Genomic DNA, 16,530 nt, shown 5'->3' with positions numbered 1-16,530 from the left:
AAGGGGAGACAGCGAGTTGAACTTGTGTGCAAAGTATATGATCTGGGACTGACTGGAGGAGGAGAACTGTTTTGGAAACGGAGGACAAGCCGCATGTCAATGGCCCGATTAGGCAATGACAGCACGTGGAATGCGGAGATGTCGCCGTGGAGCTCCCCCCTTGCTCTATACTTCCTCATCGCATGCCAGACCTGAAGATAGCAACCTCAACATACAAAGACTGTTGATCTCCCCTTGATAGCCAAAAGACATTCATTGTGGTCATTGGCCGGTTCCCACTCGCTGAGCTTACACTCCATTATTGCCATTGGCTTGTCATCACCCCTCTTTAGAGCGCGATGGCGAGTTTCATCCAGCATTGTCTGACCACCGGATGGTCCTTCAAAGATGGCGAGGATCAATCTCCTGATGCTTGGATGCCTGTTTCTAGTGTGCCGTCTGTCATTCATCAGGACCTACAGCACAACGGAAGGTATGCCTCTATCAGCCCGTTGGCCACCAGTGCTTCTTTAACCAAGAATCAAGATTGAAGGACCCTTATATCGGCTTTAATGAGCTCGAGGCCAGATGGGTCAATGAAAAATCATGGTCGTACAGGAACGTATTTGAAAAGCCGACCGTCCCTGCTGGTTCCAGGGTCGTTCTGGCATTCGACGGCTTGGATACTTTTGCCACGGTGCGACTCGACGATAAGATCATTCTTGAGAGCAGCAACATGTTTCTAGCCCATCGCATCGATGTCACAGAAGCCCTGGAGGCAGAAGGTGAACATGTCCTTCATATCGACTTTGACTGTGCCATGCTGCGCGCTAAGGAGCTCCGGAAGCAAGACCCCAAGCACAACTGGGCTTCCTTCAACGGTGACCCGGCCCGGCTTGCCGTCCGCAAGGCTCAGTATCACTGGGGCTGGGACTGGGGTCCAGTACTGAGCACTGCCGGCATTTGGCGAGACGTACGGCTAGAGGTATATTCTGCTAGAGTAGCGGACCTCTGGACGGACACGGATCTAGCTGCGAACCATCAGCATGCGCGGGTCAAAGCCTATGCCGAAATCGATGCTATTGACAACCCCATTTCAACAGCCATCTTCATCTTGAGTAAAGATGGCAAGGAGATTGCTCGTCAAATTACCACACCGGACAATAGAATTTCCAAAGCGACATTTGACATCGACCAACCAAGCTTGTGGTGGCCAAATGGGTACGGTGACCCGAACCTGTACGAGGTTTCTGTCTTAATAGAGAAGGACCAGATTGAACTGCATCATGTTTCGAAAAGGATCGGCATAAGAACTGCAGAGGTTGTTCAGCGACCGGACAAGCATGGCAAATCGTTTTTCTTTCGGATCAACGGAGTCGACATCTTTTGCGGCGGCTCGTGTTGGATTCCTGCAGACAATTTTCTGCCCAGCATTACCCGCGAACGGTATCGAAGTTGGATCGAACTGATGGTTGCTGGGCGTCAAATCATGATAAGGTACTGAGGTCAGTCCATGTGAGTGCGGTGCATGTCAACTTACATCTACAGGGTTTGGGGTGGCGGTTGCTACGAAGACGACAACTTCTACGAAGCATGCGATGAGCTTGGCGTGCTTGTATGGCAGGATTTTATGTTCGGCTGTGGCAACTACCCGACCTGGCCAGAGCTGCTTGAGTCAATTGAAGAAGAAGCCGTCTATAACGTGCGCCGTCTGCGACATCATCCAGCTATTGTCCTTTATGCGGGAAACAACGAAGACTACCAAGTGCAAGAATCGGCTGGCCTCACCTATGACTTTGAGGACAAGAACCCTGAAAATTGGCTGAAGACGGACTTTCCGGCCCGTTACATATACGAAAAGCTACTCCCAGATGTGGTAGACAAACTTTCTCCGCAGACATTCTATCATCCAGGAAGCCCTTGGGGAGATGGAAAGAAGACATCTGATCCGACAGTCGGAGACATGCATCAGTGGAACGGTAATATCTTTGAAATCTAAGACGACATCAAACGCTGACGTGGAAACAGTCTGGCATGGAACGCAAGAGAAATATCAGATTTTCGATACCCTTGGCGGACGGTTTAACAGTGAGTTCGGCATGGAAGCTTTTCCCCACCTATCTACCATCAATCACTTTGTCGAGCACGAGAAAGATAAATATCCGCAATCGCACGTCCTCGACTTCCACAACAAAGCCGATGGACATGAGCGACGTATCGCTACATATCTCGTGGAGAATTTGAAGACAGCTACGGATCTGGAGGTAAGTCTGCGCGGACACCTTTCGACTGACCCGCACTAATGAGACAGACATACACCTATCTCACTCAAGTCGTGCAAGCAGAGACCATGATGTTCGGGTACCGAGGGTGGCGTCGACAATGGGGCGATGAGCGACACTGCGGTGGTGCTTTACTCTGGCAGCTCAATGATTGCTGGCCGACCATTTCATGGGCTATTGTGGACTACTTCCTGCGACCTAAGCCGGCATTCTACGCGGTGGCCCGAGTACTGGCTCCGTTGGCAGTAGGCGTGCGACGTGAGCATCACGACTGGAGCGTTACGCATGCACAGCCTCCGAAGACGAGTAAATTTGAGCTCTGGGTCGTCAGCTCTTCTCAAAAAGAGATGAGGGGAACCGTTGAACTTAAGTTCCTGTCCATCAAGACTGGTCAGGAGGTTCGAGAAAGCGTGGTTCACGGGAACATCGATATTCAGCCAAATGGTACGACCAATCTCATCGTGGATGGTCTGATTGATCATGCAGTGTACTCTGAGCCGCACGTTCTCGCTGCTCGCTTGTTGATTGACGGTCAAGTTGTTGCCAGAGATGTGGACTGGCCTCAGCCTTTCAAGTACCTCGACTTCTCGGACCGGGGGCTTGTGGTGGAGAAGATTTCCGAGAATCCTGAGCAGCAGACCCTGAAGATCAGCGCACAGAAGCCAGTGAAATGTCTGGTTTTTGAAGAACGGGACGGGGTGAAGATTAGCGACAGCGCCATGGACATCATCCCAGGCGATGATCAGACTGTTACTGTCCGGGGGTTGAAGGAAGGTGATTCGCTGAAGTACCAGTATCTTGATCACTAATGCAAATGCTTTTTGACGTCGAGAAGCGAGTACTATCCTAAAGTTGTAGTCAATTATAAGTAGTGCTTGTCTCGCGCGTTGAAGAATTTTCCCTTATGGTCTGTCTTAAGTCGCATCCATCCACGCTGCATACCACAATATTTAGTACCATTGGGGAGGCTCTGAGACTCCCTTTACCTGTATCCTCGACGAACTATCCAGATAGAGACTACTGAACGTCTAAGGAATGCCAATCCATGTATCCTTCATGTACCGAGCATTGCTCAAACCACCTGGTCCAGACAGCCGATCTTATCAGATAAGCTCCATCACCCCGAACCAGTAACGCCCCACTCCGCTGCGGGCAGAAATGACATCTTCACCGCGCGCGTTTTGCATCATCACCTTCGTATCAACTCCACCAAAACTCCCACCTTACCACACGCCCTCCAATTTCCATGGCCGGCACCAAACGCACCTGGGAAGGCCAACAACTGCCCACGAGAACCCCCGACTCACCTTTCAACATGGACACCGAAGCTACAAGCGCAACCACCCCACCCTCGATCCAAAGCATGTTCAAAACCTTCCGCAACGAACTAGACGAACACCACGACCGGCGCGAGCGCCTTATCAAGACAAGCAGAGACATCACCGCTCTCAGCAAGAAAATGTAAGCCAATCCCACGCAGCCTCAAACCCCCCTGCTCAATTGAAACCAGCATACACTCCTAACCACCGCACCTTCAAAACAGAATCTTCTCCCTCCAACGGTAACCCCCAACCCTCACCGCAAACCACCCCACCCAACCCATCTAACCCATACAACAAAAAGCGTGCGCAACACCCCCGGCACCCCCCTTCCGCCCTCAATCGCCACCGAAATAAACCCCCGCTTCACGCAAATTACCTCCCTCTTCGAATCCACCCTCCCGGACCTCCAGACCATAAACCAACACCGCTACCAGCGACAACTCAGCGGCGCGATCCAGGAGTTCATCGAAGCGCTCTCCTTCCGGCACTACCTCACCACCCAGACCCTCATCACGATGGCCGAGATCCGCGCCCATCTGCCTGACGGGATCCTGTTGACGGAGGAGGATTATCTGATGGGGGTGTTTGATTTGACCGGGGAGATGATGCGGTTTGCTGTGACGGGGTTGAGTGCTACTACTACCACTACTGCTGCTGCTGCTGCTGCTGCTGCTGCTTCTTCTTCTGCCTCTGGGGATGATGGGCAAGATGCCGGGAATGGGGATGGGGATGGGGATAAGGGAAGTGCGTCGAAGGCTGTGCAAAAGAAGAGGGTGTTTCTCCGACCCGAGCAGAATGCCCTCGTCGTGGATTTACGCGCCATGCGCGCGGCGATCGAGCTGCTGAGTATCCCGCGGAGGCACGCGGGGTCGATGTTTCGGGATCTCGGTCGTAAGACGGAGGTGATGCAGGGGTCCGTGGAGAAGGTGGAGCGTGCGGCGTATGGGATTCTGGTCAGGGGGAGTGAGCGGCCGGAAGGGTGGAGGCCTGATCTCAGTTCGGCGGGTGGGCCGGAGGGTGAGGTTTATTAGATTGAAAACAACTTGAATGGCCTGCTACGTGGTTCATACAGCAAGATGAGCCAGTTCAGTGTAGGATCACGAGTGATGCTTCGATCCATCGGGCGAAAACCTGAAGTAAAGGATTGCAAGAAAGAAAAATGGAATTACTCGTAATCATAACTAAAGTTATCACAATCAGAATCGCCTGTAATAGGTACAATTAACCCCCTTCTTCCCGAAAAGTCCACAAAGAAGCACCGCGCCGGCAAGCATTTAATTCCAGTTATTGAGAGTATATTCCACCAGCAAAGCGAACCCCCACCTAAACATTCGGGCCTATTAAACAGTGGGAAACCGCGGGTCCTCATCCTCCGTGAGAATACCCTGAGAGATCAGCTCATCCGGAGCCGGCCGCGTCTGGATCTTCTGATCCAGATGGTCGGCGAGCATGTGTTTCTCGAGCTCACGGGCGTTGGCTTGCAGAGCGGGTGCAGCATTTGAGGAGGGAAGGATATTACCTGTGGTTTGTTTCAAAAGAGCGCATTAGCAGAGCCGTTCAGCTTCGCCTCCTTGAGCATACTGCACAATGCAAACTCACGTTCAACAAGTTCCTCGCGTTCGGGCCGGTGCTCGAGATGCTTCTTGAGATCGTCGGCCTTGCGCTGGCGGGCGAGTTCCTCTCTGGTGGCTTGGAGGGATCTATAGTATACCTCGAGACGTTAGCGGGGGTGGGGTGGCTTTGTATACTATTTAGGAATTTTGTTTTGTGTTAACGTACGGGGCGACGTTGGTGTCGAGGAGGATGTGTCGTTCTTTCAGATCTTGAATGTCAGGGCGGTGTTGGAGAAGTTTCTCGAGCGAATCACGACGCTCAGTGGGGGATGCGGAGAGGGGAGTTTGGTCGATGACGTTGGAGTCCATGGCGGTGACGTGAAGTGTGTTATGGTATGGTTGTATGGATGTATGGATGTATAGTTCCAACTTTGTGTTGTTGTTGTTGTTGTTGAGACAGGAAGTAAGTGGTGATGTGTGGAGGAATTGTGGTACCCGGGAGGGAAAGTCAAAGAGGTATAAATAGTCACCCTACTCTGTACGGAGTACACAGTTTATACCTACCAATCCAGCTGAGCTGTTGTTGTCAGGGCGAGAGTGAAGGAGGGGTCAAGTGATGGGCGAGTGGGAGGCCAATCCACGGGACCCGATGGCCACTCACCAACTGGTGGCCAATTCCTCCCCGTCGTGACGATGTCATATGTGGAGTGAGGTTAACTCATACGAGAGGGACCAACTACTTACTCATCCTACTCAGCCTACGTCAGTCAACCTTGCACTATCCCCAATCGAGAACCTGAAATGGAGTTCATCTCAATAGCCACAGATCAATTGATATGTTGTTTGCAGTTACCATAAGGGAGATTTTCGGATCTTTTCCTGGCTTTCCTTTCCACCCCATTTCCCCTCCCCAACCCAGAAGATGTCCAACAAATTGATCGTAAAGCGAATAATAACTGCTATATCTGTTTCGTAATTGGAGTAGAAAGTGTTGAGAACTAGCTTCCTCCAGACATAATCCTTATTGACTCTGGGCTTCCTACTAGCAAAGTCCACAGAGGGAAAATGAAAGCGAACGCCTCCTCACTAAAGCAAAAAAGCGATGGACCCAGACAGCTATGAGCCACAACGAAGTCTCGAGACGATCGGGCCACTTAGGATAAATCGAGCCAGTAGGTAGCCCGATTCTTCGAAAGCCACTTCTCATCTGAACGGTCATCGTTGTCAGATCGAGATCGAGACTCGTCAATCTCGACTACCAGTTTGGATTCCATGCCATAGTCCAGGAACCATCCACCCCATCCATGAAGTCACAGTCGAGATCAAGACAGGTCGGATTCAGGGCAGCCCGGGTCAGGCAGTAGGACTCATTTTGATGCTTCATGTAACAACCGCGTCGGTCTAGTCGATATTGGAAAACGTGATTCGTCCATCGAATGATCAACGAACCCGTATAGCGGATCAAGGAACCCAGAGCTTTCCACGGCCTCGGCTGTTACCACGAGTCGGACCCCTTGAGGGTCCTCGGCGGTTGTTGGCATGGTTCCGAGACGCACCCGCCATGCCCCGTGCCGCACCCGACTGAGTGCTAAGGTCGACGGTAGGAGCTTGCTTAGAAGGACCAAGAGAGCGGCTGAACGAGTTGGGGTCGATAGGCTGGGTGGGAATCTCCATGGTAGCCTCCACAGGCGGCGCAACACTCTTGGCGGCAGGCGCCTTGCGACTGTTGGCCCCACGAGAGCCCCCTCCCCGCGATGCGCCCTTGCCCCGGCCGCGAGGAACAAAGACAAGCTCATCTTCGTCGCTCTCGTCCTCGTACGAGAGAAGAGACTTAGGCTCGCTGGTCGCCTGGGTCTTTTCAACGTACTTGCATCGGTTTTTATATTCTCGCTCTTCGTACTGAATCGATGTCCGCAGCTGATGAATGTTCTTGACCCCAATACCGAACTTTTGGGCCCAAATCTGGGTCTGTCGATCGTTCGTGATTAAGATACAGGTCTTGGTCGCGTTCGAGGCATCAGGCCCGTGGTGCAGTCGCCACAACAGCGCACTGAGTAGCGGTCGAAGCACTGGCGGAACCGTAGGGATGGTCGATCCAGACGCAGAACGACGGTGACCGTCGATGCGCTTCGCCTTATTATCCTTCGATGGTCCTCCATTGCTTATGACCTGCGAGTTCGCACATTCGGGGCTGGTTCTAGAGCTGCGGGAAGACGGGCGGGAGGGTGCACTGTGGGTGCCGTTGGACGTATTCGAGACCGCGTCGAGTTCCTTCTTGAAGTTCAGCTTGCTGAGTAGCATTTGAGATAGGTCGTCTGGTGAAGCGCCGTTCTTCTTCTGTCCTTTGCTTTTTCCATCGGGGTGCGCCGCCGGGCTGTCGGAGGCAAGTCCGTCGATCGCCTCCGGATCCTCCTCGAACTCGGGCAGAAAGAACTTCTCTGCCTCCGCCCACTTCTCGTATTGCTCCATGGGACCCTGTAAAACGACACGTTCGGAGGATATGTTGTCCTTGCCGGATGTGACCCGGTCGAGGAAGCGGACAGCCTCACGGGCATTGATGGCGACCTGCGACCCGGCTCTCTTCAGTGCATGGAGGCGTTCAAGGGCTGCAGAAGGGATCCCCGATCAGTAACCAAGCTACAAACAACTCCATCTCGACTTACTGTACAGAGGCACAATCAGGGTGATGGCCCCGTTGGTCGTCCATTTTTTGATTTCGCTGATGTTGGTGGTTAACGCCGTCTCATCCACGGCGCAGTGGAAGACCTTGCGTCCGGTCGTCATAATTGCCCTCGGGCGATCAACCAGACAGGTCGCGTGGCTTAAAGCTGAAAATACTCGCACGGCACAGCGGCCCTATACCAAATAGCTAGCTTTGACGACTGCGACCGAGCCGCAGACGTGGTTAGCGTGATGCTGGATCCAGCGAGGGAGGTTTGATTAGGATTGATGGAGGCGGCGGAATATGGGAATGTGGGGGCCCTGGCTCGCAGCCAGAGCGAGTAGTGGGTGTGTCGGGGGGAAAGGCCTCGAACTCCAGGCACGTTGATACTGGCCGTTCACTTACAATGCAATCCTAATTCACAAAGAACGGTCATCTGCAGCATTTTGCGATCGGAATAAACAATTGTGGAAGGGAATAATGAGGCAATGAGAGGGGGGTAAGAGGGAGGCAGAGAAGAGGACCTTCAGCTGCGGATCAACTCCAAGCCGCGGGATTCGTCGGGATCCTGACTAAGCGCAGTATAACTCCGCTTCGCGCCCGTGACTCTTCAGCTTGTTGTTGATGCAACACCGACCTCAGTCTTACTATTTAAGCCCACTGTGAGCTGGCTGGGTTAAACCATGCACAGTAGAGTCACAGTAGAGTTACGGCAGAGCCACTGGCATCTAAGCCCCCAGGAACAATCCTCCATGGTCATCATTACACAAGACCTTCTAGGGGAGGCCAATGCATCCTTGTAAATAGTCTATATCCCGAATTGAAGTGATTGCATGGTACGCGCTGACTTCGCTTGGACAAGCTGAAACAACGGAAATAAGGGGAAACATAATTCATACAGGAGAGCCACATATCGAATACTGAATATTAAATGCCAGGCGGTAATGCCGTTGGTTGCATCGTCTAGACCGTCTTCTTAATTAGGCCCTCCTCGGGCTTGACACGCTGTGCCCATTCACTATTGTACGAGTCAGCAAAAGAGCCAGTCATGAAGAACAGAGAAGGAAACTCACGTCCAGCTCCCGTCGTAAACCCTCCGAAGGTTCGGCTCGCCAAATTCCGCCTCAGCCAATGCCGTTTCGATGATAGTCGCCGTTACACCAGTGCCACAAGAGCTGATAATCGACTTGCTCGTATCGATGTCCTTGCTCTCAAAGATTTTGCGCAGCTCGGGCCCGGGCAGGAACGTCTTAGTATCGGGGTCCAGCAGCTCCTGGAACGGGAGGCTCTTGGAGCCCGGAATGTGCCCCGAAGACAAGCCCGGGCGCGGTTCGGGGTCGGTGCCCGCCCAGCGGCCATAGGACCGTGCATCAAGGATCTCCACTTCTTTGGCACCCTCCTTTCTGTGCTCCTTGGCGATCTCCTTCAGCTCCCGATAGGGAATCACAAGCTTCGAGTCGTACGTAGGGACGGGGTAGTTGGTCTTCTCAGGCTGCTGAGGCTCTCCGGTCTCCGTGGGGAAACCCTCAGCAACCCACACCTTGTAATTGTTTAGAACATGGACCCGAGGGTGGCCGAAGACTCGAAGCGTCCAGCCGACGCGGGGTGCGCTGAAAATGCCAACCTCCGCGGAATCGTAAACCACCACCTCGTCGTCCCGCCGGATCCCCAGCTCGCTCATAGCTTCGGCGAAGGTTTCAGCGGTGGGCAGCATGTGCGGGTAAGGAGACTCATGATCTTTGACGGCATCGAGGTCGAAGAAACGAGCTCCCGGAATGCGGTGGTTGCGAAAGATGTCAATTCCTTTGCGACCCTCGGGGTCATTTGGCATGAACCAGGCGGCGCATAGAGGGACTACGCGAGGAGCGGTCGAGATCTTTGTAGCTGGGTTCTTCTTGAGGGCAGTATCCAACTCCTTGGGTGTTACCAGATATGAAGCAAAGGAGTACGGGCGACTCTGAAATTGCTGATGCGCTTGTTGTGAAATCGACATGGTAGAGCGGACGAGACGAGCCGGTGAAGGGAGAGAATTACGGAAAGTCACGAAAGCCATATTGAGGAGAGTAAGTGCGGGGAGGCAAGACAGGAGGGGGGGTATTTACATGCCGCTCAGGACTTTAGGACGTGTGATTATTCATCCACCAGGCACAGCAAGTGAGGTGATAATGGATGATGGTGGAGGAAAGATGTGTGTTGTATGTGTGGGGGGGGAAAAGAGAGAAAGAGGAAGAGGAGGAATGGCTGGACTTCTTGGAGTCCTTCCTTCCTTCCTTGTTGCTATCACTAAATGCGGAGAGCGGCCGACCATGTGAAAATCCACCGGGTAAACAATCGCGCTTAGTTATCGATCGCATCTAACTATCTATCTTTACCTGACCTCTCACACCTACCTGCCTTGCTCCCTCACTTATCTGTCGCATCCGTCTTGTTTTTGTGCAGCGCACAAGAGCCTTTCGAAACCATGAAGGTCACAATTAAAGAGTGGAACGCCGTGGCCACCTGGCGCTGGGACATGCCGGATGATGAGGTCTGTGGTATCTGCCGCGTCCAATTTGATGGGACTTGTCCGACCTGCAAGTTCCCCGGCGACGATTGCTCTCTACGTGAGTCTACCTCCCGCCCGTTATCGGAAGAGCTACTAACACAAATTGGGGCTACAGTGCTAGGGAAATGCGGCCATTCATTTCATATGGTGCGATAGCGGATCCCAATGTCCTCATGCTCCAGCGAGACACTACTAACTGATCAAAGCACTGTTTGATGACTTGGATCCAGCAAGAGTCTTCCAAGGGGCTCTGTCCCATGTGCAGACAGAGTAGGTCATCTCCACGAGATCGTTTTGAGAAAATGCACTCACACTTCGCTTGCAGAATTCGAGTGGAAACAGAATGACCAAGAACAACAATAGACGGTCGAGTCTCAATGGTTGCGCTTCTATCGACGCATCAACAGGACCAATTAACTACTATGATACCCAATTCCATTTACTGTTTAGACTCCCCATGGTTGCCCCCTTGCTTGGTGTTTTTCAATCCCAATAATGATGTACATAATCCTTCCACTGGTGACCGATGTTTACAACCGCCGATTCAAATCACCTGATCGCTCTTATCGATCTTTAATCGAAATCTTTATCGATAAGCACCGGACACAGCCAATGGCTAACTTACCTCCCAGCCTCTCTCCAACCTGGAACCTGAAGAGCTATCACCAGCACTTCCAGCTATACTGTGTACTACAACCATGTAATCTAGCCTAACCAGCCCATCCCCTTTCAAGATGTCCCTACCAAGACACACCCCGCCGTCTCCTCTTTCCTCCTCCCCCTCAAAACAATCCATCCGTCGCACTTCAGCCAACCACACTCCCCTCTCCCGCCCCCAAAGCATCATCGAGCGACCCCCAACCGCGCAGCAACAACACCACGACAACATCCCCGAGGATCAAGATGAAGTCCCCGTCGTGGTCCCCACGCATCTCACTAACCAACAACCTATCAATACCTCCGGGGCGTCATCCTCATCCTTCCAACCGTTCTTCACCTTGATCGAAGACGCCAACACCTCCGAATATTACCACCCAACCGTCCACTACATCTTCGCCGACGACGACACCGACATCGTCACCGAAGCCACCCTCCGCGCTCTGGAAAGCGAGTCTGATCCCTTTGCTGACAACACGAAGGGCAAGACCCGACAGCGCCGACAGCAACAACCTTCCGACGGAGGCGATGGAAATGGGGCAGGAACTGAGGATGAGGAGGACAGCGAATACGGCCATTCCCGCAAGCCCTCCCTGCTACCAGACGCTGTTCCGGGCGTGCGCGAGAACTACGTGATTCTGGATGTGGATTACGCCTCGTCGCCCCCGTCAAGTCGTGGGCCGACGGAGCAGCTCTTGCGGCATACTGCTGCTGCTGCCGAGCAGCTGGCGACGTCTCCGCAGCAGCAGCCACCAAGCCCCGCACAGAATCAAAATCAACAACAACCCCACGAGGATCGTGAAGGCGCCGCAGGTGATCATGATAAGGTGTTGGTTGTTGCCTCGGCGCATAGTTTGTCGCCGGCGTGGCAGGTGCTTGACGCACAGCTGGGACCGGCGCCAACCTTTGAAAACAATAGCAATACCAGTGACAATGCCTCGTCACCGCAAGGGCACGCGGCCAATGGGGGTTTGATGTTGAAGATTCGCGGCACGGCGGGCTTGCCGATCAGTAATCTGCTGGGCAAGGATCGTGATAAGGGGCGGGGCTGTCAGCGGTTGGAGGAGATGATGGATCAGTTCGCGAAGAGATTGGCGGAGCTGAGGTTGGTTATTGAGGCTGGAGGGTACGGTGAGCATGTCGAGGATGTGGAAGAGGATTCGGCGCTCGCTGGTGAAGAGGGGAAGACAGACGATCAGGCGGAGTATGGGCACCAACATGAACTACAGAATGTCCCGGTAGAGGATACAACGGCCGGGAAGGAGCAGGAGCTATAGCTGGCATTGGTTGGGCTGTTGAACAGCATGGTTTATTTTTTCGGAATGGGGAATTCAGGTTCAGTGAAATGCATTGTTAGCACTGCGTACGGTGTGATGTGGGCTTCGATCTGCGTTCATGAACTACTAGAAATCTGAGAGTGATTTTTTTGCAGCTTCATTAAAACAAAAGTCCATGACTGTAGAATCTATCTTGTCAAAGCTGGGGTATCTGCTCATCCCGCTAAAATCCTATACAAGTCACAAAACGCCAGGCACCGAAATAAAGCCGGCAATCAACAAGGCTCCAATCGTGAACCACGAATGCAAAACAAAAATCAAGCGAATACCGTCTCCAGATTGTTTTCTTAGCCAAGACCAGGGGGTATCACAAAACGCCTGCCGCCAGGTACAAGCGAACAGTGTGCTGCCGTACGCTCGAGGAGAGAAATAACATGATAAGATCAGGGGTATCAGGGAGAAGGCCGGTTTCTAAGCCGTCTACCACTCGGGGTTTCCACGGGTGGTACGTTCTCCGGACCCTCCATGATTTTGACCATCTTCCGGTTTAGCAACTTCGGAGGCGGTTTGGTGTCGGTTGCAGTGGTGCTTGAACAGCGTCTCTTAGGAGGCGGCTGATCCGCATCTTTAGCGTTCGTATCAGCTGTCACAATAGAAGACTTGCGTGTCGCCTTGTTGTCTGCCACACTAGGTGCGACTGGTTTGGCGGCGACGTTTGCATCGACTTCCCTAAGGCCGTTGTTGGAAGGAGTGCCAGAGGTCTTAGGTGGCAGAGATCCTACCTCATCCTCGTTATCGTGGAAAACGAATCCTTTAGCAGGTGTGTTGGCAGGAGATTCGTCAAGCACGGAAATCCGGTCCTCGCCGCTGAAAGGTAAAGCCGTGAACTCCCTGGAGGTCCTCAATCTAGACTTGATATTTTCGTGCGCCTCAGTCCGGGGTAATTCAGCAGGGTATTCGTAGTGACGCTTCTTGGGGGTGACCCCAGTCGCGGTATACTCTGCGAATGCTCGGCATCGAATGTGTTCGCGAAGCACCGAGAGCGGCTTTCTCACATCGTCTGACAATGGCATGACAGACTCCTGGAGGTTGGTTTGCTGCTGAATGGCTCCTTCCTGCAGCTCCTGGAGACGACCGCCCAAGTTTGACAGCTGCGTGTGTACTGAGTCAAAGGACTGGTGAACACTAGAAGACATATTGTGGAGGCTTTTGAGATGGGCATCCCGGTAAAGACCGTTCTGAGATCGCGCCTTTGCCACAAAATCATCCAGTGCTTCCATTTGCTTACTCATGTTCTTCATTTGAGCGTCAACAATTCGGACAGTTTCTTCATGCACCGACTCAGTCGTCTTATGGATGGATGCATTGCGTTGTTCGAAACTCTGCAAGTTGATCAGTATTAAGCCACCAAAAGGTATGATGTGATCCGGAACCTACCTCCCAGTCACTCTGCATCTTCGTCTTCACCTCATCCTTCGAAGCTGTCACGTCCTTTGCAAATTGCTCCGACTTGAAGACCCACTCGTCGATCTGGCGATCATAATGGGCGGTGGCATGCTCGAGTGAGTCACCAGAAGCAGAGAGCTCAGTACGCATCGTGTCAATCCTGCCCTTGAGCCGACCACATTGCCTCTGGCGGGACTCTTCAATGAGCGATTTTACTTGCGAAAGCAAAACATCACGCTCGGCTTCTGCGTTTGCGTTCTCTTCTTCTAGAGTCTGTGCCAAGTGCGATGAGACTCTACGATTTGCTTCCACGGCTTTCAGGTTGGCTTCCTGGAGTTCCAGTCTAAGTTTGTTGATCTCCATTCGTTGTCCATTCATTTGAGCCACCATCTTCTCGAACACAGATTTGAGGTCCTTTCCAAGGGTGCTGTAAGATGAATGAAGCTGGGCATTGAAGTCCGCAAATTCACCAATCACTTCCTTGGAGATGCGAGCGGCAGCGGCAGATAGACCATTTAGGCCTTCGCCAACTTTACCCTTGACTTCCTCCCGCAAGTCCTTGATCTCTTCGAGCACCTCGTTCATCTCATCGTGAGCAGCACATGTCTGCGAATGGGCCTCGCGTTCTGCTTTGTCAAACAGATCGTTGGCCCCCAACAGCTGCGATTTGTTCACCTCGATGTTCCCAATCTCAGTCGTAACAAACTCTCTGATCTTGTTCGACATGGCCTCGACCAATCCAGAGTGCTGCATCTGGAAGTTCTCGAGTCTGGAGTCGACCACCAGGGTCACGTCCGAGACCTCGGCCGCAGTCAACTGCCAAGCTTCTCTGTTGGTGGTATCCAGATCGGTCTTTCTCTCGATCTTTGCGTGAAGTCCATTGATATCCTCAACCGTGGTATCCAGGGTGGAAAGGAGACCGGCCCCAACGTCACGAAGATGCGCCTCTGTGTCCTCATGCGCCTTACGGAGAATCTCTTCTTCTTCGAGTTGCGATTTAGTATCCTTAAGAACGATCTCGGTTTGCTCGAGAACGTCGTTGGTTTTCTTCAGAGCATTCCGTGTTTCTTCATTGTTCTTTTTGAGATCGTTGAAATTGCTTGTGAGGGAGAAAAGTTCCTGGACCTTGTGTCGCAAGCTCGATTCCATAGACTCGATCTTCGCACGCTGTTCTTCGTTGACAATTCTCCGGGACTCACTCTCCATGGTCATCTCTTCGTATGCATCGACGCTCATATACACGCCGTTCCGATGCCTCGTTGCAATAAGCTCGCCCTTCAGCTTCTCGATCTCAGACGTAAATTCTCGCAGAAGGGTCTTCTTCGGCATGGTTGAGTTGATCTGTGGTTTGTTCCGGATGTTCTTGGCCCGGAATGCATAGTCCAATGTAGAGATCGTCTCTTCCAAATTGGTGCGCGAAGGCGAGATTGTTGCAATAATACATGTTTTTGTCCGTCCGCCAAGGGAATCTTGCAGAAGACGAGTGAGCTTCGATTCTCTGTAGGGTATGTGTGGGCTCTTATCGACCAAGGCGTTGATGACCCGACCCAAGGTAAGCAGACTCTTGTTGATTAGACCCGCTTCTGCGGCACGTTTGTTTTCAGCCCCACTGCGCTGGATGTTTTCGCTACCGGCCAAATCGACCAAGTTCAATTTCCCGGAGCTTACATACTCCTCACCGGATTCCGTCGTCCGTTGTGTCATGACGGTGACGGTGAACACCGTATGGCTTCGGGAACTAAGGTCGTTGCATTTGGTGGCGGCAACCTGGCGCTTGTGGCTGCCTTCCTGGAGGAGCTTAATACCAGCAGACGCAGAGTGAATGAAGGTCTCCTCCATTCCTTGTACAAGAGTACTTCCACTGTGGCCTTTCCTTGATTCGTTCTCAAAGATCTTTAGTCTAGGGTTCTCTTCAACTGAAAGTAGGTCGCGGAGCTCTTCGTTGTAGAGTTCGATAAAAGAGCATTTGACGGTGCTCTCGGTGTCTTGCAGCTTATGGAAAAGTGAGTATAGCACACGTGGAATGATGCCGGCATTGTCGGAGAGTATGCCTAGGGTGTCCGTCATGTCGCCCGACATGGTATATGTTTTGCCGGTTCCGGTCTGTCCGTATGCGAATATGGTGCAGTTGTAGCCAGCGAGCATCTCGTTGACCATTGGAATGACGACATCTTCATAGACGGTGATTTGGTCGGCAGCTGCTGAAAAGACCTTGTCGAAGCTGTATGTCTTGTTGGCCAGCGCATTCGGACCCATCGACAATTGCACAGTCTGCCCTTTGGCGCCTTCGGTGGATACTACCACTCCGCTATTTTCCTTGAGTTCTCGATCATTCCGACCGCGGCATCGGACGACGACATGGATGCTCGTATCTTCGTTGATCTCGCGCTCGAAGTCTCGTTCTTTACGTTTCGCAGTGATGCTAGCGGGTTCGCCCGGTGACTTCGTGGCACGCGATGCACTAGCTGAGGGTACCTTCGATGCGATCGCTGGGGACGCCGCTCTGTCTGTGGTGCTCATTGAAGAGTTGAGTCTTCTTGTGGTCGGGCGCGTCGCTGTTCGTCTCGTGGGCAGCCCTGAGGCAGGCCGTGGGGGGCCAGCCATGATGATGAATGGTCTAACTGCTATTATCCAAGAAGACTCTGATACAGATATTTTGTGTGATAGATATTGCGCCCGAAGCTAAAAGTTGCAGAGTAACTTGAAGGTGCGCACCAACATGGGTGATGATCGGGGAATAACTGGGCTTCAGGAGGTTTTGCTGCAAGTTGCTGTTAGTTAGTTTATCCGCTGTTAGTGTTGTTGCT

General features: G+C 52.5%; 7 protein-coding genes across 7 annotated transcripts; 4 read left to right on the top strand and 3 right to left on the bottom strand.

Moving 5' to 3' along the window:
- Positions 1-338: 338 nt before the first annotated feature.
- Positions 339-3,070, top strand: BP01DRAFT_300622 (beta-mannosidase; the record flags this gene model as incomplete). Its single annotated transcript, XM_025571996.1, has 5 exons — positions 339-472; positions 526-1,476; positions 1,528-1,958; positions 2,008-2,243; positions 2,291-3,070. The coding sequence occupies 5 exons, from the start codon at positions 339-341 to the stop codon at positions 3,068-3,070; spliced, it is 2,532 nt and encodes an 843-aa protein (XP_025429624.1).
- Positions 3,071-3,473: 403 nt separating this feature from the next.
- BP01DRAFT_424715 (translin family protein) lies at positions 3,474-4,614 on the top strand (the record flags this gene model as incomplete). Its single annotated transcript, XM_025579716.1, has 3 exons — positions 3,474-3,722; positions 3,805-3,822; positions 3,885-4,614. The coding sequence occupies exons 1-3, from the start codon at positions 3,508-3,510 to the stop codon at positions 4,612-4,614; spliced, it is 963 nt and encodes a 320-aa protein (XP_025429623.1). The 5' UTR covers positions 3,474-3,507.
- A 104-nt stretch (positions 4,615-4,718) lies between these two features.
- Positions 4,719-5,818, bottom strand: BP01DRAFT_344292 (RPEL repeat-containing protein). The gene is made up of 3 exons (XM_025573558.1): positions 5,363-5,818; positions 5,183-5,283; positions 4,719-5,102 (listed from the first exon to the last, which is right to left on the bottom strand). Exons 1-3 carry the CDS (start codon positions 5,503-5,505, stop codon positions 4,924-4,926), a joined length of 423 nt encoding a protein of 140 aa, XP_025429622.1. The 5' UTR covers positions 5,506-5,818; the 3' UTR covers positions 4,719-4,923.
- Positions 5,819-6,597: 779 nt separating this feature from the next.
- BP01DRAFT_375293 (thiosulfate sulfurtransferase) lies at positions 6,598-9,851 on the bottom strand (the record flags this gene model as incomplete). The annotated part of the gene is made up of 4 exons (XM_025576886.1): positions 6,598-7,742; positions 7,800-7,992; positions 8,768-8,816; positions 8,872-9,851. The coding sequence occupies 4 exons, from the start codon at positions 9,849-9,851 to the stop codon at positions 6,598-6,600; spliced, it is 2,367 nt and encodes a 788-aa protein (XP_025429621.1).
- Positions 9,852-10,177: 326 nt separating this feature from the next.
- BP01DRAFT_393241 (anaphase promoting complex subunit 11) lies at positions 10,178-10,893 on the top strand. The gene is made up of 4 exons (XM_025578221.1): positions 10,178-10,401; positions 10,459-10,490; positions 10,550-10,613; positions 10,669-10,893. The coding sequence occupies exons 1-4, from the start codon at positions 10,260-10,262 to the stop codon at positions 10,704-10,706; spliced, it is 276 nt and encodes a 91-aa protein (XP_025429620.1). The 5' UTR covers positions 10,178-10,259; the 3' UTR covers positions 10,707-10,893.
- An 87-nt stretch (positions 10,894-10,980) lies between these two features.
- On the top strand, positions 10,981-12,416 carry BP01DRAFT_358362 (uncharacterized protein). Its single transcript, XM_025575413.1, has one exon. It carries the CDS (start codon positions 11,078-11,080, stop codon positions 12,275-12,277), a length of 1,200 nt encoding a protein of 399 aa, XP_025429619.1. The 5' UTR covers positions 10,981-11,077; the 3' UTR covers positions 12,278-12,416.
- Positions 12,417-12,454: 38 nt separating this feature from the next.
- BP01DRAFT_344283 (putative kinesin family protein (BimC)) lies at positions 12,455-16,491 on the bottom strand. Its single transcript, XM_025573557.1, has 2 exons — positions 13,715-16,491; positions 12,455-13,659 (listed from the first exon to the last, which is right to left on the bottom strand). Exons 1-2 carry the CDS (start codon positions 16,325-16,327, stop codon positions 12,730-12,732), a joined length of 3,543 nt encoding a protein of 1,180 aa, XP_025429618.1. The 5' UTR covers positions 16,328-16,491; the 3' UTR covers positions 12,455-12,729.
- Between the last annotated feature and the right edge of the window lie 39 nt (positions 16,492-16,530).

The sequence above is a fragment of the Aspergillus saccharolyticus genome (assembly GCF_003184585.1).
Source record: "Aspergillus saccharolyticus JOP 1030-1 unplaced genomic scaffold BP01scaffold_25, whole genome shotgun sequence".
NCBI lineage: Eukaryota > Fungi > Ascomycota > Eurotiomycetes > Eurotiales > Aspergillaceae > Aspergillus > Aspergillus saccharolyticus.
The sequence above is the reverse complement of the archived record's forward strand: the minus strand, read 5'-3'. Positions and strand labels throughout refer to the sequence as shown.